General features: G+C 47.1%; 1 protein-coding gene across 1 annotated transcript; it reads left to right on the plus strand.

Moving 5' to 3' along the window:
• Nucleotides 1-2,933: 2,933 nt before the first annotated feature.
• Nucleotides 2,934-21,544, plus strand: HSPBP1 (HSPA (Hsp70) binding protein 1). The gene is made up of 8 exons (XM_060255876.1): nt 2,934-3,268; nt 5,293-5,462; nt 7,020-7,233; nt 9,466-9,690; nt 11,043-11,198; nt 11,637-11,733; nt 12,333-12,444; nt 20,670-21,544. The coding sequence occupies exons 2-8, from the start codon at nt 5,334-5,336 to the stop codon at nt 20,745-20,747; spliced, it is 1,011 nt and encodes a 336-aa protein (XP_060111859.1). The 5' UTR covers nt 2,934-3,268; nt 5,293-5,333; the 3' UTR covers nt 20,748-21,544.
• Nucleotides 21,545-21,628: the final 84 nt, after the last annotated feature.

Raw genomic sequence — 21,628 nt, forward strand, 5'->3', positions numbered from 1 at the left:
TAACCATTACCCATCTCTGTATCATAACCCTGGTATTCCTTAGAGGGCTCTCTCCAAATACTAGTCAGGGCCGATCCTACTTAGCTTCCAAAATCTGATGAGATAGCCCAGGATAGCCTGGGCTATCCAGGTCAGGGTGTCCACATATTAAGCTCCTATCAGGGCTTTTTTTGAGCAGGAATGCACAGGAACAGTTTAGTCTGGCTTGATGTCAGGGGGTGTGACCTGATATGTAAGCCGCCCTGAGCCCGCTTTGGTGGGGTAGGGCGGGATATAAATCGAACAAATAAATAAATAAATATAAATTAGTTCCTGCTGGCCTCGGCTCTATCAAAGGAGGAAGATGTTTTCCCCCAGACCTGTTGGCAACCCTATTACCCACTGCAAGGTGATTGTACATTGAATGTTTGTTTTACTGTGCATACACCCTACTAAACTCATTGATGTCAATAGATTCAGAAGGGTGTAACTCTGTTTAGGTTTGTTGTTAGATTATAATCTTAACCATGAACCATTTAAATTGTTTTTTGAAGAAGAAAAAAGGGATGAAAAATAATGATCCTTTGAATATTCAGTTTGGGATCCCCAGCCTATTTTTGGAATTCTGGCATTGGGAGGTGGTTGCAGCCCTAAAATGGCCACCGCAGGAGGTAGAGTCAATCCAAAATGTAAGGGAATGGGGTTTTGCATAGCTCTGATAGTAACTCTTCAATATTCCGAGTAGAAGCTGTTTACCAGGACGCTTTTTAAAAATGAATGTACTGTTTTAAAATGTTTTCTTGCATACACACAGAGTTTACCTTCCGCTACTCAGTGAAGATCCGTATGCTGTGGTGGCAGCTGCTCCCAATGCAACATTTTTACAAATCTCCTCAGCCAATGAGAAGCCCTCCTGGGCAAAGTCACATTCTAAAAACACTGGGTGGGTACAAAAAAGGTGCTGGTAGGCACCACAGCTGGGAACCTCTGTTTTAGCTGTATGTAGTCTTACACTCTGCTGGTATTCTTCGTGGGCTAGTAACTGTTCTGCACTGGACTTATGAAATAATAGGCATGTCAATAAATTCAAAACTGAATCCCCTGGGTCCTCAGGGCTGTTGTAAACTAGTAGTGACACCTTTTCCTTATTTTGTTAAAATATTATGAACTTTTTTCTGTCAAAGCAAATATTTATTCTGCAGGCAACACAATGCTCTAAAATACAGCAGAAAAACAAGACTAGCTTAACTATCTAACACACCAAGACTTGTGTTAGAGGGCATAAATCTTAAGTCCAAGAGTCAAAGGCCACAGCTTAAGCATTCTCTAGGTTGCTGTCTGTTGCAATATCATAGTCCAGGCCCTTCAGTCCATAAGAATCCAAGATAGGAAGTCTACTTTTCCAGGTTCTTAGCTCAATTAGTTTTTTGAGACAAGTGCTACCTGACACACAGTCTTGCTGGAACCCATTACTCCATTATGCCTGACCTTCTCCCTCCCATCCCGTGGGCCACAGGTTCTCATGAGAAGCTAATTGCCGCTTTTCGGGCTCTGGCCTTGAAGATGATAAGGGCTGTGTAGATCAAGAGATCAATTAGTAACACCTTTAGGATGGAACAAGCCTATCACCATTCTCATTAAGCCTTGTGGAGGGTGGCCCAGGGATGCTTTGCCTCACAGGGCACTATTCTATTTCTGCTGTGGCTTGTGTACACATCCCATAATACTGTTGTCTGTTCATGAACTTTCATGACTGTCCCTTTGGTGACTGCTGGAGAACATACTGTCTTATCTAGTACTACAGATAGCTAATGAAAATACATTTCTGTACTACCCAGAAGTTTCCTAGCAAGGAGCTGCAGACTCGAATAGAGACTGGCTCTGCTGTTCCAATTCCACCAGGATGCAGGATTGGGATCTTCCCACTGAGTGAGGAGAATCAAGAGACTTCTGCACTGGTGGAAGTAATTATTTGGTATGATGATGGGAACTCTTTCTACCCTAGTTTGTGAGCCTTTGGATCAGTCCTTTTGGAACTCCACTCTTCACCCATCTACAAGATCTCCAAACTCATATTTTTATTCTGTTCCATGGGCACCTCTGGCAGTTTCAAAAATGAAGATAGCACTGTGTGTCTCTGTGTGGGGGAATCCAATGTGCATGTAACTTTAAAAATAAAAGGGTACAGGAATGGACTTCACCAATCCTGTCCAAAAATTCAAAAGTGAACAAACATTTGAAAATGGTCAGTGGAGGCTATAACCTGGAATGAAATGTGGAGGAAGAAGTGTAGTTGGGGATCACAGCTGGCATTCTTGGGGGTGGGTGGGCATGGAGGTGATGGCAAAGGCAGGGATTCTGGTGGTGTTCTCCACTAGAATGGGGAATGCCTCAATTTTGACAGACACCACAGATGTGCTGTAAAGTGCAGCCAGGTTGAAATGCAGTGGCAAGCTAGACTTCCTGCAGGACTGTCCATTGATTCAAAAATCTGGTTCAAACACATTATGGAAACAGTATGGATGGCAACAGAAAACGCTGTTCAAATGACTTGAAACCATCACCACCAATTAACATTGAGCCCCGGCCTATACATGCAGCAGAAAGAGGTAGAAAACTGAGGTCAGGCTGTCAACCTCCAGGTCGGGCCTAGAGAGCTCCCGAAAATACAGCTGCTCTCCAGATAACAGTTCCCTGCACGAAATGGCTACCTGGAGGGTGGGCTGTAGAACATTATACCCTGCTGAGGTCCCTTCCACACTACAGTCTAGACATTTCCCAACTTACAGTTGGTTACCCCCGGGATGTATTTGAACTGTATGTGGGAAAAGTCAAAACCGAAAACTTCCTCTTTTAAAAAAAAGGGCACTTCAGGGAGAAGGGTTCTTCAGGGGCGTTGCCAGTTTTCCCCCTGCAGCGAATGAGACGGGGGGGGGGGGCGCTTCTAGGAATGCATCCTGCGGGCGCAGCATCCGGTTCCCCACCTCAGCCGTCTACAGCCACCTTCTGCAGCACTGTCCGGAGCAGGCCTCGCGTGGACAGGCCGGGCAGAACGCGACCGAAGCGCCGGTTTGTTGGGCGGCGCTTCGCACCCTGCGCACGAACGTTCTCAAGCTTCGCTTCTAGAATCCGAATCTGTTTCCTGTGGCGCTGCGCTTGCCGGAGCTCGCCTCTAGGCGCCTCCCGCTCTGCTCCGCTCCGCTCCAGACATTCTCCTCCTTTTCCTTTCCACGTGGTTGCAGATGGCCGCGTCCACAGCCAGCCGGGAAGAGGCTTGCGCGCTGTAGGGGTGAGTGGGGTGGCGCTCTCGGTGCGTGGAGGAGCCCAGATGGAAGGGTGGGAGAAAGGGGGGAAACCTGGCCAGGGAGGCAGGAGACGGCGAGGGCAGTTCCTCGGAGGCTGATTGGAAGCGGAGAGGGAATACCCCAGGGGAGGGGAGAAACTTCGAGAGAGCCGGGGTGGCAAAACAACAACCTGCTAGTGTGGTCTGGAGGGAGGAAGCGGTGGCGGAAGACAAGCGGAGGACCCGTTTCAGAGCTAGCCGCCGAAGTGGCTCCTTTAATAGCAGGTGGGGCCGCCCGCAAGACTTATCCGGGGCTGCTTGTTTTCAGTCGTGCCTGTCTGTCGACCTGTTTGGATCCTGCCCTTTTTTTTTTAAAAAAAAAAGCGGTGATGGGAGCAGGGTCGGATTTAAGCACTGATCTGGCAGCCCACGGGCAAGAATCCCTTATCCAGTGGGGCTAAAGGAGCTGGTCGGCTTGTCGAAATCAGGCTCATATGTAGATAGGAGTGCTGCCAACCTCCGGGTACCATCTGGAGATCTCGCGCTAAGTACTATTGATCTCCCGTCCAGACCACTAAGAGCAGTTCCGCTGGATTAAATGGTTGCTTTGGAAGGGAGGACTTGGTGGAATTAAACTCTGATGAAGTCCCTTCCTTTCTTCCCTGGGCTCCACCCTTCTCAAACCTCCAGGTATTTCCCAACCCAGAGCTGGCAACCCTGTACACAGGTAATGTTTGCATATGGTGAGGGGAATGATATGGCTCTTAAAATGGCAGATTAGGAGTTTAGAGACCCAGGTTCAAAACGCCGCCCCCGGGTGGCTGGCCAATCGCATTCTTTCCAGCAAATTTACCCCGAAGGTTAATTGTGTGAAGATAAAATGGAAAATGAGAGAATAATGCTGTTAAGTTGCACTGGGAGAAAAGCAGGATATACATATCTAAAGCAGGAGTCAAGTTGCACCTTTAAGACCAACCAATTTTTATTTAGAATGTAAGCTTTCGTGTGCTCTTAAGCACACTTCAGTCGAGGAATCCTGCACAGTGAGCATAGCCATACATAGCTGAGCAGAGCCATATATAGCTGGTAGGTAGTGGCCCAGAATGCAACATGGTACAGATTTAAGAACCAATGACAGTGAAGTAAAATTATCTGGTAGGCAGTGGTTTGGAATGTAAAATGGTACAATGGCAGAATAGTAAAATTAACAAATTGCGCAAACCTTTGATCCGAGTAGCATGAGCATGCGAAAGCAACAAAACTGCTTCAGACCAACATGGCTGCCTCCTTGGATCTATATACATATCTAAAGAAATAGAGGCGAGAGAGCTGTAGCCCACGCTGGTATTGCTCTGCTGTGCTGCTATTGTGCTCATAGGAGCCGCAGTGAAAGGAAATGCTGGGTGAGTCACTACCAGCATCATGCTTTATACTGGGCCAAGGCAGGGAGGCAAGAAATGGCTTGGCTTACTTGAGGTGATTGTGACAGGGGAAAAGATCTCTAAAGCCTCTGGTGAGGCCCTCAGCTGAACACAGAGTGAAGACTGCACATTTATACCCCGCCCTTCTCTTTGAATCAGAGACTCAAAGCGGCTTACAATCTCCTATATCTTCTTCCCCCACAACAGACACCCTGTGAGGTGGGTGGGGCTGAGAGGGCTCTCACAGCAGCTGCCCTTTCAAAAACAACTCTTGTGAGAGCTATGGCTGACACAAGGCCATTCCAGCAGGTGCAAGTGGAAGAGTGGGGAATCAAACCCGGTTCTCCCAGAGAAGAGTCCACACACTTAACCACTACCCAAAGTAGCCACAAGAGAGGGCTTTGGTAGGCGTGGACAATTGGCAGGCGGCAGGAGAGAGGCTGCCTGAATTCATGCTTCTCTTGAATGGTGAAAACTTAAGAACGCAAGCCTTTAAATCTTCTTGGTAGCAGTGTACAGAATCTTGTGTATGGAGCCAGGTCACCTTGGTTCTCTGGTGGATAGGTTCATTTGGGGGAGATTTTCAGGCCTCTCTGTGTTTTCCTCAAGAGTTGGGAGTCGTCTTCTGGCAGAAACCGTAGACCCCAGCCATGGCTGAAGGGGGCACTGGTGGGAACCAGCCTCCGCGAGAGCATCCCCACAACCTTCAAGGCTTGCTGCAGATGGCGGTCATGGCAGGGAATGCTGAGCCTGCCCCACTGGAGCCCATGTCTGATGAGGTACACAGCTCTGCTCAAGGGGTGGGGAGGGGAGCGAGATCAAATGATGATGTCTGGGTCATGTGTGTCCATATGTGAAGATCTGCATCTGAGACTCCTGTTTACTTGCAGTCAGGTAGATGGGGGCATCAGTTAGGTAAAGCTAAAATTTGGGCACTGGCTGTGGCTTGGTTGTAGAACAAATCTACAATGCTTTTCCTGCATTCACAAAGTTCCTTGCAAGTGGAAAGCGAGTCCTGCAGTGTGAATGTTGCTGATAGTCTCAGATTTTTGCAGCTCTTTGAGAATAAAGATATGTTTCTTCTGTTCTCCAGAGCTGCACAAGTGAGCAACAAGAACTGCGTTTTTGGTTACTATCAGTGTTGCTGATGTGTGCCTCAGTGTCTGAGGCATTCACAAAATCCATCTGGGATTGTTACCGTTCCTTTTCAAATGTTCACCAGATTTTTGGCCTTTTGGGGTACATGCATGTAAATATGTGTAGTGCCTCTTGATCTATCAGAGCCTCATAAGCTTTAGTATGTGTAACACAGCAAAGATCTGTGTTGCTTCAGGTGCACCTTTCTGTCTGCAGCAAATCAGCTTGCCCCAAAGGGTACACAAACCAGTCAGGATTGTTAAATGGTTAAGGGGTGGGGGTGGAGCAGCAGTTTAGATTTCTTCTGTGCCTTGAACAGATGTATATGTAAAAGTCAACAGGCAAAGCTTCCAAGGGCCTTAATGTAAATGTTAAAAAAGCAAGCAAACGCTACCTTTGTGTTTGTACTTCCTGAACACCACTACTTACAACCTGATGACATGTGGGTAAGCATTCTTACTAGCTAGTTTCAGGTGATAGATTGAGGTGGGTAGCCGTGTTTGCCTGTAGCAGTAGAAAAGGGTAGGAGTCCAGTAGTACCTTAAAGACTAGCAGCAATTGTACTCCAGTGTGAGTCATTGCAATGACTCCCAGAAGTTAATAGCCTGTCACAAATGTTGTTAGTCTTCTAGGCTTTTTTTTGGTAGAAAAAAAACCAGCAGGAACTAATTTGCATATTAGGCCACACCCCATGACACCAACCCAACCAGAACTGCGTTCCTGCTCAAAAAAGGCCCTGTTAGTCTTTAAGGTGCTAATTTCAGGCGGGCAAGCATACGAGGCTGCAGTAGAAGAGCCAACACCTTAGATACCAAAAAGGAGGGAGCATTGACTCTTGAAAACTTATACCATGGAAAATTTCATTTCTCTGGACTCACATCTTGCTCTTACCCACTGATGCCTGCGTGGCAAACTACAGGAACAAAGCCTGTAACAAATGCTGGTGACTGTAGCTGAATTCGGAGTGGCTGTGGAACTTGAGGGTCAGTCAAACTTAACTCGTGCAAGGGTAGAGGATTTTGGGGAGCAGGACTCCTGGGTTTAGGTCAGGACTTTGGTAAAAAAATGACAGGGGATGGCCGTATGCATGGGTATTTCTGGAAGGAATATAGGCTCTTGGCAGGAAGAGGAGGGTCTTGTGTGTGAGGGTTTTTTGACTTGGTTTTTTCCCTCCCTCTTGCCATTGGTTGATTCCCCAGGGGAGGCAGTGGCTTCAGGAAGCGATGGTGGAGGCATTCCGGGGCCAGGTGGATGAGGTAGAACAGATGAAGGAGTGTTTGCGGGTGTTGGAGGCAGTGACACCTGGAACAGGGAGCCAGGAGAGTTTGGAGGAAGCCCATTCGGACCGGGTGAACAGAGAAGAAGCACTGGATCTTCTGGCAGAGTTGTGTGAAAACCTGGATAATGCTGCAGGTAGGGAGATTTTCTCATTTTTGTCTGTGCATGTGCATACACAGGAGAGTGTGCGAAGAGCATGATGGGTAGCCGAGGCTTGAAAGGTTACCAAGCAGAGGGTCAGCGGAGATGGAGAAACTGGAAAGTGGATTGAAAATGCATCTTGCATGAAGAATTCAAAGAAGTGGAGAGCTTTTAAAGTCTATCTGGGGTAGGACAAAATAGCCTTTGTAAAGTGGAAAGATTTTTTTTTCAAACACTTTAAATGTTAGTGTCTTCCAGATTAGCCTAGGCCAGTGGTGGCCAAACTGTGGCTCAGGAGCCACATGTGGCTTTTTCACACATATTGTGTGGTTCTCAAAGTCCCTACCACCACCCAGTTGGCTGGCTTGGAGAAGACATTTCTCTCTTTAAATCACTTCTCCAAACCAAGAGAATGCAGTTACAGTTTCCTTCCTTCATCTGATGTTTGTGTCTTGTGACTCTCAGACATCTGACGTTTATTCCATGTGGCTCTTACATTAGGCTATGTTGAGCTTTGTATTTGAGAACTTCAGCAGACTTTTAATTTACAAGTGCAACACACACAGGTTTTGTGGCCTCTTTAAGACTGTTGTGGCATACTTTTTGAGGTAGAGAGCTGACCTCATAAAGTTCATGAAGTGTGATTCTCTGTTGGCAGAATGATTAGCTTTCACAGATGTATTGCAAACACTATGGCTGCTTTCAGACATTGCTACAAACTCTAATTATAGAGAGGTTGGAGTCCAGTAGCATCTTTAAGATAAACAATGTTTAATTCTGGGTATAAGCTTTCATGTGCAAGCACAGTTCTTTTGTGTGCATACACATGAACGCTTACACCCAGAATTAAAGTTTGTTGGTCTTAAAGGTGCCACTGGACTCAAACTTTGTTTTGTTGCTTCAGAGCAACACAGCTACCCACCTGAATCTCTAAACAGGTTTATTCGCGTCATTCCTAGCTGTGGCTTGTTCTCTGGGCAGGTGCACTTTCCTTCCTGCCCCACACACATGGCTTGACTGAACCCTTCCTGTTTTAACAAAGCTCCAGTTTGTTGTGATGCTGAATTCAGGGACCTGGACAAATTGGAGAACTGCCTTGGATCAAATGGGCAACCAAGGCAATGGTGCGCCTATCCAATGAAGAAAAGCTAAAGAGGCTGGCATGTCTCAGTTTAAAAAAAAAAAAGACAACCAAGGGGAGACAGGATGGAGGCTTATAATATTATGTAAAGGTGGGGAAAGTGTGTAGTAAGAACTTTTTCTCCCTGTCCCATAATAAAAGAACTTGGGGCTCACAGTGATGTTGATGGGCAGTAGGTTCAGGATAGACAAAAGGAAGTCAGTGAATCATTGGATTGTGCAGTTCACTAGCAGAGAAGGTAGTGATGGCCAATACAGACAGCTTTCATGGAGTGCAAGTCAATCAACAGCTAGTAGATAGGGTGACTAAAGAGAACCTCCTTTCCTAAGCTGACTAAAAAGAGCCTTCTTATCCAGTGGCAGCAAGCCCCTGAAGGCCAGTGCAAAGAAGCAGCATCAGGGAAAGTCTTGACTTCTAAGCCCTTTTTGGGTTGGCTAGTGTGAAACAGGATGCTAGACTAGATGGACCACAGTTCTGATTCTTCTGATGTTCTAATCGAGAGGCTCAGTCTGTAACATTTCTGTGCAAAGCAACTGCAGCCAAGATTAACTATTCACAGAAGCAGAAATGGGTGACTTCCTTTAATTGGCTATTTGGAGTTCATGAGGCCTTCTGGGGTGAAGACACCCTGCCTCTTTGGGGAGAAGAACATGGATTAAGAATGCTTGAGTATAATTTATATAGTGACAGCCATGTGTGCAGAGTTTTGCACAGTGATGGAAGTGAAACAGACAAGTTCTCGATACATTTACAATTCACAATTCTGATCCCACTACGTCCAGCAAAGACCCTGAACATCAGCAAAAGCCATCCACCCAAATCTGATCAGGTGTGTTTCAGTGCCACCTGATAACATTGCACTTGACTTGGGAAGTTCCTGACACTGAGAGGATGCATGTGCACGCGTGAGGGGAAGGGAGAGGAACTCTCATGACCGTATGTTTGGTGAGTTGCTCCTGTGGGCTATGGTGAAATAATTCAGAGGATCAACACCTCACCTTGCACTGTATTCTGCAAATAATACTGATCCAGCCATATGTGTGAGTCTCCCCTTCAAACTCTTCCACCTTTTTATTCTCATCTAGATTTCTGTAAACTGGAGGGCATGCGGCTTCTGGCCCACCGCTATTTGGAGCATGAGGAGGAGGAGCTGCGCTGGCGAGCTGCCCACCTGGTGGGCACCTGTGCCCAAAATGTGCCCAAGGTGCAGGAGCAAGCTTTGGCACTGGGCTGCATGAGGAAGCTCTTGCGGTTACTGGACCATGATCCCAGCGAAGCCGTCCGGATCAAAGCACTCTTTGCTATCTCCTGTGAGTCTGGGAACAGCTCCCCTACTCTCCCCCTTCTGTTTGGAGGGAGGGAGGTTGAGCGAGAACACATTAGTGACACATGGATTTTGACTCTTTTAGCATCTGCATTGATCTTTCTAACTGTGCAGCTGCTCTGAGACTGTTGAACTCAATAGGATTTTTGTTACAAACAGTATCTAAATGTTTATACCCTGCTTTTCTCCCCAGTGGGAACCCAAAGGAGCTTTGCAGTAGTGTTCTCCATTCCTCCATTTTAACTTTGCAACAACAACCCTCTGAGGCAGTCTAAGTTGAGAGTGTGTGAGGGGTCTGTGATCACCCAGTGAGCTTCCGTGGCAGAGAGGTGAATCGGCCCAGCTGTCCCAGATGCATTGGTGGGCATAATTTTAGGGGGGAAACAACAACTGTCACCCATTCATCTTTTCCATTGGTTCATGCTGAAGTTTTGTGGATTTGCAAAAAGCTTGACTTCTTACAATTTCCTCCCATTTAGTTTTTTTGAGCCCTGACCTGAATGGCCCAGGCTAGCCCAATCTTGTCAGATCTCAGAAGCTGAGATGGGCCGGTCCTAGTTAGTATTTGGAAGGGAGACCACCAAGGAAACCTAGGGTCGCTATACAGAGGCAGGCAATGGCAAGCCACCTATGAATCTCTCTTGCCGGCACTTTCCAGTACCACCTTGCTAGCCCAGATCTTGGAAGTTAAGCAGGGTTGGCTCTGGATAGTATTTGGATGGGAGGCTACCAGGGAGGTGCAGGGTCATGACATAGAGGCAGGCAATGGCAAACCATCTCTGAACATTTCTTGTATTGGAAACCCCCATTAGGGGTCACCAGAAATCAGCTGCGACTTGATAGCCAAAAAAAAAAAAGCCCTTTTGGCCCATGGATGGGCTGTTGATGGATGGGAAGCTGTTGATCCTGTTGTGATCCTGTGCATAACACAAATCATGAGTCTGTTATCCCCGGTTATTCACTTCTTGGCCCAATTAGAAGCTGTGTCCATCTGGGGGTTTTGTGAAGCACATTTAGCACATTCAGTGTCAAAGATTACCCCCCTGAGTCTGTGGCTGAAGTGAGACATGAATGTAAATGGCATTTGTTTGCTGATCCATTCCCTGTGCTAAGAGCAGCAGACTCTAATCTGGAGAACCAGGTTTTATTTCTTCCCCTCCTCCATAGGAAGCCTGCTGGGTGACAGTGGGCGAGTCCCAGTTCTCTTAGAACTCTCTCAGCCCCACCTACCTTAGAAGGTGCCTGTTATGGGGAGAGGAAGGGAAGGAAGGTGATTGATTGTAAGTCACTTTGAGACTCCTTGGGGTATAAAAACCAACTCTTCTTCTGTGCTGCCAGGCCTGGTGAGAGCCCAGGAAGCGGGTTTGCTGCAGTTCCTGCGCCTGGATGGCTTCTCAGTTCTCATGAGGGCCATGCAGAGCAACGTGCAGAAGCTGAAAGTGAAATCAGCCTTCCTGCTGCAGAACCTTCTTATCGATCACCCGGAACAGAAAGGTGAGAAGGGGGCAGGGGGCTTGGTGCCTCTAGCAGTCCCTTCCTTGAAACTGAGGGGGACCCACACTGCCTCTCTGATGAATCTGGGGACCTGCCTGGTTCTGAGGAACAAGCCCTTCCCCTCAGTTCCAAGATGTTCTTAAGGCACTGAACTTGGGTTCTCTTGTCTGACATTCTGATATGTAGAAGCTAACAGTTCTTGGTGTGTGTGGGGGGGGAGTCTTTCCCCTTGAAAATGTATGTTTGGTTTGTGGGGTGAGCTATGTAGCTCTTAAGAGTTCTTTCTCGCTAGAAGAAGCTGTTGCAAACCACCTTGATTGAATATGGTGGAAAACAAATGGCATAGTTTAAGAAGCATCCATGCAGTGAAAGGGAGCTGTTCGCAGCTCTGTTACTAAGTGCCGGGTTATACTGTCTGTCTCTTTCCCCCTTCCCCAGAAACACTCTGTTCGATGGGGATGGTCCAGCAGCTGGTGGCCCTGATCCGGACTGAACACAGCACTTTCCATGAACACGTCTTGGGAGCCTTGTGCAGGTATCAAGGGGAGCGGGAGGCAGCCCCTGTAGGCACTTTGGATGGAAAGTGGAGGATTGCTTGCATAAAGTGGGAACCTAAAAGAACTGGATCAGGCCAGTGTCCACCTTATCCAGCATACTGTCTCACATAGAGGCCAAGGCCCTTCTCCGCTGCTGCCTCCCAGCCCTGGGATTCCAAGCTTTGTTGTTTCTGAAAATGAAAGTTCTCTTGGATCACCTTGGCTAGTAGCCTGTGATGGACCTCTGTTCCCTGAATCTAATTCTTTACATGAACTTTGGATTGGCATTCTTAGGAACTGGGCAGTAGGCTGGAGGCAGGATCAGATTTCTAGCAGTAGACAAAGAGATGCAGAGAGTGATTTGCAGTCAGTCTGTATCTCTGGTGAGGCAAAGCAGGTTCTTCATTTGAAATACTAGAACTTGGCCACACCCTGTGCAGTCGATGGGCAGTAGATGCAGGGAAGTACATCACCATGCAGCACACCTGCAAAAGTCAGTGATGAAGGAGGCAAAGAGGGAAATAACATTGGCTGGTGGAGGTAGAACTTTCTGCCCTGTGTCTAATCTCCCTTTCCTCTCTGTGGCCCTCAACTTCAGCCTGGTGACAGATTTCCCTCAGGGGGTTCGAGAGTGTCAACAGCCAGAACTGGCCCTTGAGGAGCTGTTAAAGGAGCGGTGCCAGCTACTGAAGGAGCAGGAAGCGTTCCAGGTAGGCCATAAATGGGCTCTCTCTGAAGCCTTTCCTCTTTCTGGGAAGGGGGCTGTATGTCTTCTGGGACAACCACTGAGTTTTAAGAGCAGGCAACCCCAAATTCTGTCACTCTAATAAACAATTTTAGGTTTTCATCTAATCTGGTACATGTTAAACAACACAGGATATTTTAAATCTACCTTTTAGGGAATTCCAGGGCTTGGCTGTTGCCCAACTGATTGTGAGTAGCCAAAGTCTTGAGCTCTTCACTGCTCTAGAGCCCCAAAACTGTATTGGCTGCCAAGAATGAGAAGTCTTTGGCTTTTGAAAGTCCCTCCCCTAAAGGGGAGCCCGTTGCACACACTCAGTCATGGGGGAGGAGCTTCTTGTGGATGAAGGTCCGGCCTTGTGTAAAGGGCTTTTTGTTCTCTCAGCCGTGTCTGTAAGTGCTTCCAGTGCTCCCATTGAAATGATGGCAGTTTATGTTTCTAGCACAAGGTTCTTGGGGTTTAATTTCAACATAGAAGTGGCAGAGATAGGAGCAATGTCAGCTTCTGTCCTAGGGTGGCCATAATATCTGCAGGCCAGCCAGGGACACCTTGAGGGGGGAATGAATGTGTGTGAGCGCACACGAAGTGCGCGCCGCCGGAAACAGGAAGTGACGTCACTTCCGGTGACGGCATGCCACCGCCGGAAACAGGAAATGACATCACTTCATGTGACATCGTTTCCCCCGCGCCACCTGCCGGAAGCAGGAAGTGACATCACTTCCTGTGACATCATTTTCCCCAAATGCCACTGCCGGAAACAGGAAGTAAAATGAGTACCCAGCATGCTGGGGGGAAAGTGTAGATGACCGGGGAAGGCAATGACAAACCACCACCTAAAAAGGTCTGCCATGAAAACGTGAAAGCAGCGTCACCCCAGAGTCAAAAATGACTGGTGCTTGCACAGGGGACCTTTCCTTTCCATTGGTAATAAGGGCTAGGAGCACCTTCATTGGAGGCTCATAGAATAAGACCCCCTGGTCCAATCTTTTTGAAACTTGAAGAGTGTTTTGAGGAGAGGCACCAGATGGTATGCTGAAAATGTGGTGCCTCTACCTCAAAAAACAGCCCCCCAGAGCCCCAGACACCCGAGAATTCTCCATTATACCCTATATCAATTCTCCATTACACCCTATGGGAATCAGTCTCCATAGGGAATCATGGAGAGCCCAGCAGACATTTCCCTCTTCCCCTCTGCTTTCTGATGACCCTGAAGTGGGGGGAGGGCCTCCAAACTGGGGGATCCCTTGCCCCCAACCTGGGGATTGGCAACCCTATCCCCTCAGGCTGCTTTCACGGCCAGCGGCTGGCCAATCTCGACTCTCGTCTGGCTTTCCTCCCTGCCGCGCTCCCCCCACAGGCGCTCCTCCGATCCTGGGGAAAGAGCAAAAGCAGCCCTCCCTCCCAGCAGAGAGACCTGCTTTGCAATCCATAGGGTGCTCCCAGATTCGCATTTCGGGGAGCGGGGGTGGAACACCGTTTAGGGGTGCTCCCATCCGCCTCCAGCTGCCGGACTTCTGCCAGGTCCCCGCCCCAGAGAGCTTCCAAACACGCAAGCTGAAGGAAGCGGAGTCCGCAAAGATCGCCAGATGCAGTGTAATGGATAAGCTGTGTGTGTGTACTGTGCCGTCAACTGATGGCAACCCCGGCAAGGGACTTTCAAGGAAAGTGAAAAGCAGAGGTGGTTTGCCATTGTCTTCCTCAGCAGCCTTCCTGGAAGTCTCCCATCCAAAGACTTAACTAAGACTGACAAGATCTAGCTATACCATGCCACCTTCCCTTCCAACGGATGAGTCATATGCCAGTTTCATTTTTCTTCTCCCAAAGTGGAAAACAGTACACCCAGTGTCCAAAGGGGATATAAAGAATTCCTTAAAGGTCCCATATCCCAGCAGAATGTTTGTTCAACTGTGGGTGTGCATGTGTGTAAAGTGCAGTCAAGTTGCAGATGACTTATGGCGAAACCAGCAAGAGCTTTCAAGGCAAGTGAGAAGCAGAGGTGGTTTGCTATTACCTTTCTCTGCACAGTTGTCCTTCATGGTCTTCCAAATGCCAATCCTGCTTAGCCAAAACCTAAAAAAACATTTCTACCTACTGGCAGAAGAGCTCATAATCTGAAGCCTCATTTTAAGAAACAAAATTTAGAAGATTTTGATACTCTGACCACTTCAATTTAGTTAAAAGTTTATTCTTCTATTTAAAAATAGACACATTGTCAACTATGCCATAAACTGACTGTATTTTCTCACAACGTGCTTGCTTAACTATTCTTGGAATCACACCATAGACCTTTTAAGTTAATAATTTCAAAAATGCTGCTGACATGCAATGTGATGCAAAGAAGGGCCTTGCTTGCTCTCTCAAAAAAGAAAGAAAACTGAATAAAGTTGCACAGTCTTCTCTTGGTTAACCACAACTCTGGGAGCAAGAATTAAGATACTGCAGCACATACACTGGTTAGAATGAGCAACAGATTTCCACTGAAGGATTATTATTCACTATAATAATAATGCACAATCCTTTAAATGTGATCACATGGTCTCTATGCATGCACGGGGCAAGTGCAGATTTATTCTACTCAATGATCATCCCTAAACTGCAAGTTATATTTTATGTCAACTACCTTTAGGCCTATAGTGCTGATCCGTAAGTAGTAGGAAAGGGAGCACAAAGGGATTCCTCAAAACTTCGCATACGCTATTCAGATACCAAGTGTATTTGTCGGGGGTAGTGGGGGGGGTGGGGGTCTGTGCCTGTCTCATGGCAACCGTAAAAACTACTTCTACCATCGCTATATCGAAACAAGCCCTGCAACTTTAGGCCAAGAGCTTGAGTGTCTTTATTTTAACTTAACCATTTGCAGTTTTAACCAGAAGTTTAAAACTCCAGCGTTTCTCAGAAAAGCTAAACACGCTTCCTTGGCAGGGAGCTGCACTGAATAAAGTGCGATTCCCTTACAAGTACCGGCTGGGGCTGGGAATACTCCCACAAAGCCAACCTCGACATGATCTCTCCCTCCCTCTCCCCCTCCCCAGCCAATGCCCCCGGGCCACCTCCTGTGGCCTCCCTCTGCCCTTCCATCCTTCATCTCCAGCCCAGCAATGTCAGAGGAGGGCAGGAACCTCCCAGGGGGTTTCTTCCCCCCCCCCCCCCGCTCTTACCTTGTAATCCTCACGGCTGAGGTTTTGCAGTCGTTCCTTGCCTGAGGCTGCCCGGATTTCGACGCCGCCAGCCGAAGGTTCCTGAAGATGCGGAGGGGGCTGTGGCTCCTGCTGCCGCATGGCGGGGCGGTGAGCTCCGCGCTGTCCCACGCTGAGCGCCCCGAAGTCCAGCGTCTTGCTCTCAAAGGTGCCCACCACGTTGCAGAACATCCCGCCATACTTCTGGCGGGGGACTTGGTCGGCCGTGCCTGGGCGCGCCAGGTACACGGGCAGCTCTTCGTCCGCCGCCTCAGGCGGCTCTCGCTCCCGGCCTTTCCTCCCGCTGCTCGAGGCCATGGCGGCCACCGGCGAGGCGGCGCTCAAGCGGCTATGGGGTTGCCGCCGGTGGCAAGCCCGCTCCTTTCTACCGCCTGTAAGGGGAGAGGCTTCGAGCGCGCCACAGCCCCTCTCGCCCGCCACCGTGCCTCAGCTCGAAGGCAACGAGAGAAATCCAAAGGGAAAGGCGGAGGGGAGGAGGAAGAGGAGGGGGAAAGCGGCTTCTCGGGAGAGTCGGCTCCCGCGCATGCGCGAGCGGCGGGCTAGGCGAGAGCGGCGGATTTTGGCGAATCCGGGATTTGCTTGGTCCCGGGTTAGCCAACCCGTGAGGCGGGAATTTGGGGGCAGGGGCGGGACTTTCCCGGGTGGTCGGGACGGTCTGGCCACCCTATGAATCTGTCCACAGATAGGAGCAATGTCAGCTTTTGTCCACAGAGTGGGGGTCTCCCACATTTTTGAGCTTGCGGGTACATTTGGAGCTCTAACACGACCTTGTCGGGCCGGACCATGTGTGTTCCTATGTAAGATTAGGTAGCAGAGATATAAACTTTATAGAGGACACAGAAAAACACAATGATTTTTTTTAAAAAAAACTTAAAATAAAACATGTTTAAAACATCACCACTCATTGGTCTTAAATGTGCTTTCTATCTCTCACATGGGACCCAGGGAACTGGGCAAAGGAAGCTCTGGCTCTTTCCTTCCTTTCCTAGGTGATTAGGAGAAGGAGGAGCCTCAGCCAATGGAGAAAATAGAGGCTTTGCTCTGTAGCTCCTGTGCACTTGAGCAAGCCTTGCAAAGCAAGCTGTTATGCAGAAGGAAGCAAGAGAGAGGGAGAAGGAAGCAGATGACAGCCAGTTGCTCAGAGGCCCTTGGCTCCCAGGCTGCATGTTTGACACCCCTGTGCTAAGAAGTGAGACTGTGCATAACTATGGTAGTAACTCTTTAATGTTTCAGGCAGAAGCTCTGTTTAACAGGATGCATTTTTACAATGAGCATGCTGTTTAAAAATAGTTTTTTGCATGCACATAAAATGTATACATACTGAGACAGCTAAGAAACCCTCCCCTGATAATATTTGTCTTTTATTTTGTGGGCATCTAACCAGGTTTTATATGAACTGGGTGGAAATCCCACTGTCTGCTCCTGCTTTCTAAAAACTTGGCGGGTGCCACAGTGGGGACCCCACCATAAAGTTTCATGGTCAGTGGCAGCTTTCAGTTTTAGAGAGAAAGTTCAGGTTGCGGGTGGCCCTAGTCTTTTCTCTCCGCTCCTGGTGGATTAGTCTTCTGCTTGAGGAAAGAAGTTATTCTGCCCTAGAAGCTTCTGTAAGACAGGCTGCTAGAACCAACGCTGTAGTCTTCTCTGTGCTATTAATTTCCTTTCCTGTGGCCATTCAGATGCTATTCTTCCCCACCCAAGCCTTCCCTTAATTATTGGAGTGGGGGATACAGTCCCTTCTTTTCTCTGTCTGTGACTGTTGTTGTGTTTACTGTTGGCAGATTAGTTCCCACCCCTGCTGTTCACAGTGACAATTTGCTTCTGAATGTAGCAATTAGGTTGCACAAAACTTGACAATTAAACAATTGGCCTAATGTGGTAAGTGTAGGGGATGGGGAGCCCGTCTTGCTGTGCTGTTTTAAAGCTCTCCCTCTGCCCGTCTGCCCACCCTGTTTGGGATTTTATGGGGGGTGGGAACCAAGTTGAAAAACCATACTTTGACATTTTGGAGGCCGAGTGTTGCCTGCAGATATAGCTTAAAATACAAATAGAAGGGTGATTTCTTGGTAGAAGGGTGATTTCTTGGTATAATTGGTTGGATTGGGGAAAGGGAACGATTCACCATCAGCTCAACCCATTGTACCATAAGCTCAACCAGCCATGCAGATCTGCATGTTGGAATGGACCTCCCAAGGGGTCAAAGGGTAGCTATAAATGGATGGTCAGTGTGATTGTGTGATTCTTCTCCTGATTAACTGTACTATTTTAGACTGTTTACGTGTGTGATCGGTCATCCTCCCTGCTCATAGAAAACTAGACTTGTTGGGGTTCTAGGATACAGGAAAGGAGGAATAACCCCAAACTCTCCTTTCCGTAGCTGAGAACCCAGGTCACATGAAGTTACCTTAACGGAATCAGACAGTTGGTTTGCCAAGGTCACTATTGTCCATCTGCTCTGACTGGCAGTGGCTCTGTGGGGTCTCAGGAGAGGTCTTTCACATGACCTGTGAAGTGAACAGGAGGGGCTGTGGCTTAGTGGTAAAGCATCTGCTTGGTATGCAGAAGGTCCCTGGTTCAGTCCCCAGCATCTCCAGTTATAGGGATCAGGTAGTAGGTGATAAAAAGACCCTGGAGAACTGCTGCTGCCAGCCTGAGTAGAAAATACTGGTCTTGATGGTCTGATTCAGTAAATCCTCATGCGTTCATGATCTTTCTAACGGAAGATTCTAGAGACTGATCTTATAACTCTTGCAGGTGCGCTCCCTGAGCTGCGGTCCCTCCTGGTTCAAGCTTCTCTAATAAAAGTGCAGTGTTGAATTTCTCAAGCCAGCTTCTTTGTGTGAAGCAGTCTGGGCTTTGATGCTTCTTTGGAAGACATACAACTGGCACAGCTAGGAAGGAACATTCCTTCTGTGGTGTCTTTGCTGCTCTGACTATCCACCAGAGGGCGTTTAGAGAAGATGCAAATATACAGTCCAGTGGTATAGCCCTCAAAGCGGTTTGACCACCCGTAGAATGCATGTGGGTAAGATCCTTGACAGGAAGCTGAGAGGCCATCCAAGCCATGTCCCAAACAAAGAATTTAGATATGGGAGGCACTTCCAAGTAAGTGGTCTCCCTCCCCCACCCCAAATGCAGTCTCATGAAGGTACCAATGGAAAGCCTCTCTGGTTTAGGCTTGCCTTACTGAGATGTAAAAGCACAGGGTGATTGCATTGAAGACCGAGGTCAAAAGGCTTGGTGCAGTAGCATGCAAACTTTAGAGTTAACATAGAACTCTTTGTCATCAGGCAGAATGGGTAGTGATTAGTTTTACCAACCCCAAGGTGGTGCCCTGAGATCTCCTGGAATTACAGCAGATCTCCAGACTTCAGATATTCGTTCCCCTGGAGAAAATGGCTGCTTTAGAGGGTGGACTCTGGTGGTGGTATACAGTGTTTTGGGGTTTTTTAAAATTAATTATTTTAATTACATTTATATATAACAACATAACTTGTAGCAAAGCAGCACGAGCAACAATATACATCAAATAAAAAGGGGGGGGGGGGGAAATATACAGTTTAAGTTCCCAGATGTAATCAGCACAGAGGAAAGGAAAATTTTAGAAGGTAACGAAAAGCTAGATTAAAAACAAACCTTGAAAACCATCCAAATTAATTATTCAATAGAAACAGTCACATATAATTGATTATTTTGTTGTAGCAATGTATAATTTGAGATCTTGCAGTTGAACTGTGTCTGTATAATGCCTCAAGGAAAGAAAACCATTTATCCATTATGTTTGCTTTGGCTCCAGAATGATCAAAAGTATAGATGCTCTGTAATTTTGTTGCAAACATCTCCCACACCTTGGTATACCAAAGATTCAGTTGAGGTGGGCCAGGGTCTTTCAATTTTATAGTGATTGCCATATTAGCGGTCACTAATAAAGGGTTTTTTTAGTTATTTTTTATTTTGCAATAATGAAATAAAAATTACAATGTAAATAACACAATAGCTTTGAACAATAAATAATGAGTGGTAATACAAATCCTCATTCAGAGAGTTATACTAAGATCTAAGAGTATACAGTAGCAGCATATTTCAAATAACTATAATTGTTTTAGCCAAATTAGATAACCACGGTGGATTGCCCAGGGCTGAGATATAAGTTATAAAGGAAAACCAAACTGAATAAAAATTAAATGTATAATTTCCCATTTTAGATTCATGAATATTGGAAGCTATTTTTGCCATCATACAAAATTCAGGTTCTTTTATAAAGCCATTTGGTAGTAACTAATGGTATTTGATTGTTTTTCCATGATCTAGCTAAAACAGTTTTTGCAGCAGAACATAAAATTGCTATTAGTTCCCTATGAACAAACAGGATGTCAGCCTCTAATTAAAATTGATGTCAATTCTCTGCTAGTTTGAGGGATCCTTATATCCTGCCATAAATCTTAAAGAACTAGTTCTGGTTGTCTTGGAACATCATAACCCTTGATATCCACAATCTGTAACATGACTCTTTCCCAGAACTCCTAAATTGTGGTATACAACAGGAGTGGCCAACGGGAGCTCTCCAGATTTTTTTTTGCCTACAACTCCCCTCAGCCCCAGCCAATGGGGCTGGGGCTGAGGGGAGTTGTAGGCAAAAAAAATCTGGAGAGCTACCGTTGGCCACCCCTGGTATACAACGTTGAGGCCCTCCTCTCCCCTAACCCCTACTCTCCTCACACGCCTCCGCCAAATCTCCAGGACTTTCCCAACCTTGAGCTGGCAATTCTAGTATGTAATAGCTGTACAGAGACCAAGGATCCTTGCGAAGGCGTGTGTTTTTAAATGCTTCAGACAGAATAGAAAACTGGCTGAATAGAACAATAGAAACTTCTGAATAGAAAACTGCCATTACTCGAAATAAATACGTATCTATATTGACAACTAGTTGAAATTGTATAATGGCTTGTGTGGGAACTGATCCCCCCCCCCGCTCTCTGTGTTTCTCTCCCTTTCAAAGGAGGAGCTGGATTTCTGTGAGACTTTGCTGCGCCTTTGCTTCCAAGGCCAACCTGATGAAAACAACATGGACCGGTAACTTGGCTTCCCGGACCCTTGTTCGATGCTGTTGGAAGTTCTTGCTTATACTTGGAGCGGTGTCAGTTGGAAACACTTTATGGAAACGCCCGTGTTTATCCTACATTCACTGGAGACAGGCTGGAGGAACAGAAGATGTCTCTGTAATGAGAGATATGGCTTGTTAGCCTAACGATTGGCAGGAAGAGACTTTCATAAGCTGTCACTGTGTAACTTCCTCTTCCTCACCCTGCAGAACTGTTCCTCTGCCACCATTCCGTTGCCCTTCTAGCCTCACCCTCACAGTTTATGAACAGGTAGCTGAGCAGCCATAGTTGGGAAGTGGCTCTGAAAATCCACCATGTTTAATTGGTGAATGATGCCGGTTCCTACAGATACCTGTCTCATTTGTCAAAGATGAGATGCTTATCAAGGTGAGGAGGGTTGCATGCCTTTATTTCCTTTATCTGAAATCGCTGTGGCAAAAGCTGATGGGGATTAATTGCCCTGTGGAGAAAGCACACTAAACTGCCACTGCGAGACCCAGAGTGCTTAAGGGAGCTTTGCTCCAAAGCAACAAGGGCTTTGGAGAGTGTCAGCATGAAAGATCCAGAACTATGCTTGTGGCTGCAAGTTCCTGAGGGATGACAGGGCTTTGGACCTGCTCTTTGTCAAGAAGGATGGACAACAATTGTGCCCTTTTGTTCCCTCAATGGCTTCTCTCCTCTTGGTGTATCCCAGCAGCCTCCGCCATTCCCATTGCTCTGCTGTTGCTGTGTTTGCTTTAAAAAAAAAAAAAAAAGTTTCTGGTTTGAGTGATCAGCCTGGCATGTTTTGTTTTTCCTGTTAACAGATGCAAACTCTTATCATGGCCCTCTTTGCTTAGATAAACCAAAAAGGAGC

This window comes from Heteronotia binoei, chromosome 15, assembly GCF_032191835.1.
Source record: "Heteronotia binoei isolate CCM8104 ecotype False Entrance Well chromosome 15, APGP_CSIRO_Hbin_v1, whole genome shotgun sequence".
Taxonomy (NCBI): Eukaryota; Metazoa; Chordata; class Lepidosauria; order Squamata; family Gekkonidae; genus Heteronotia; species Heteronotia binoei.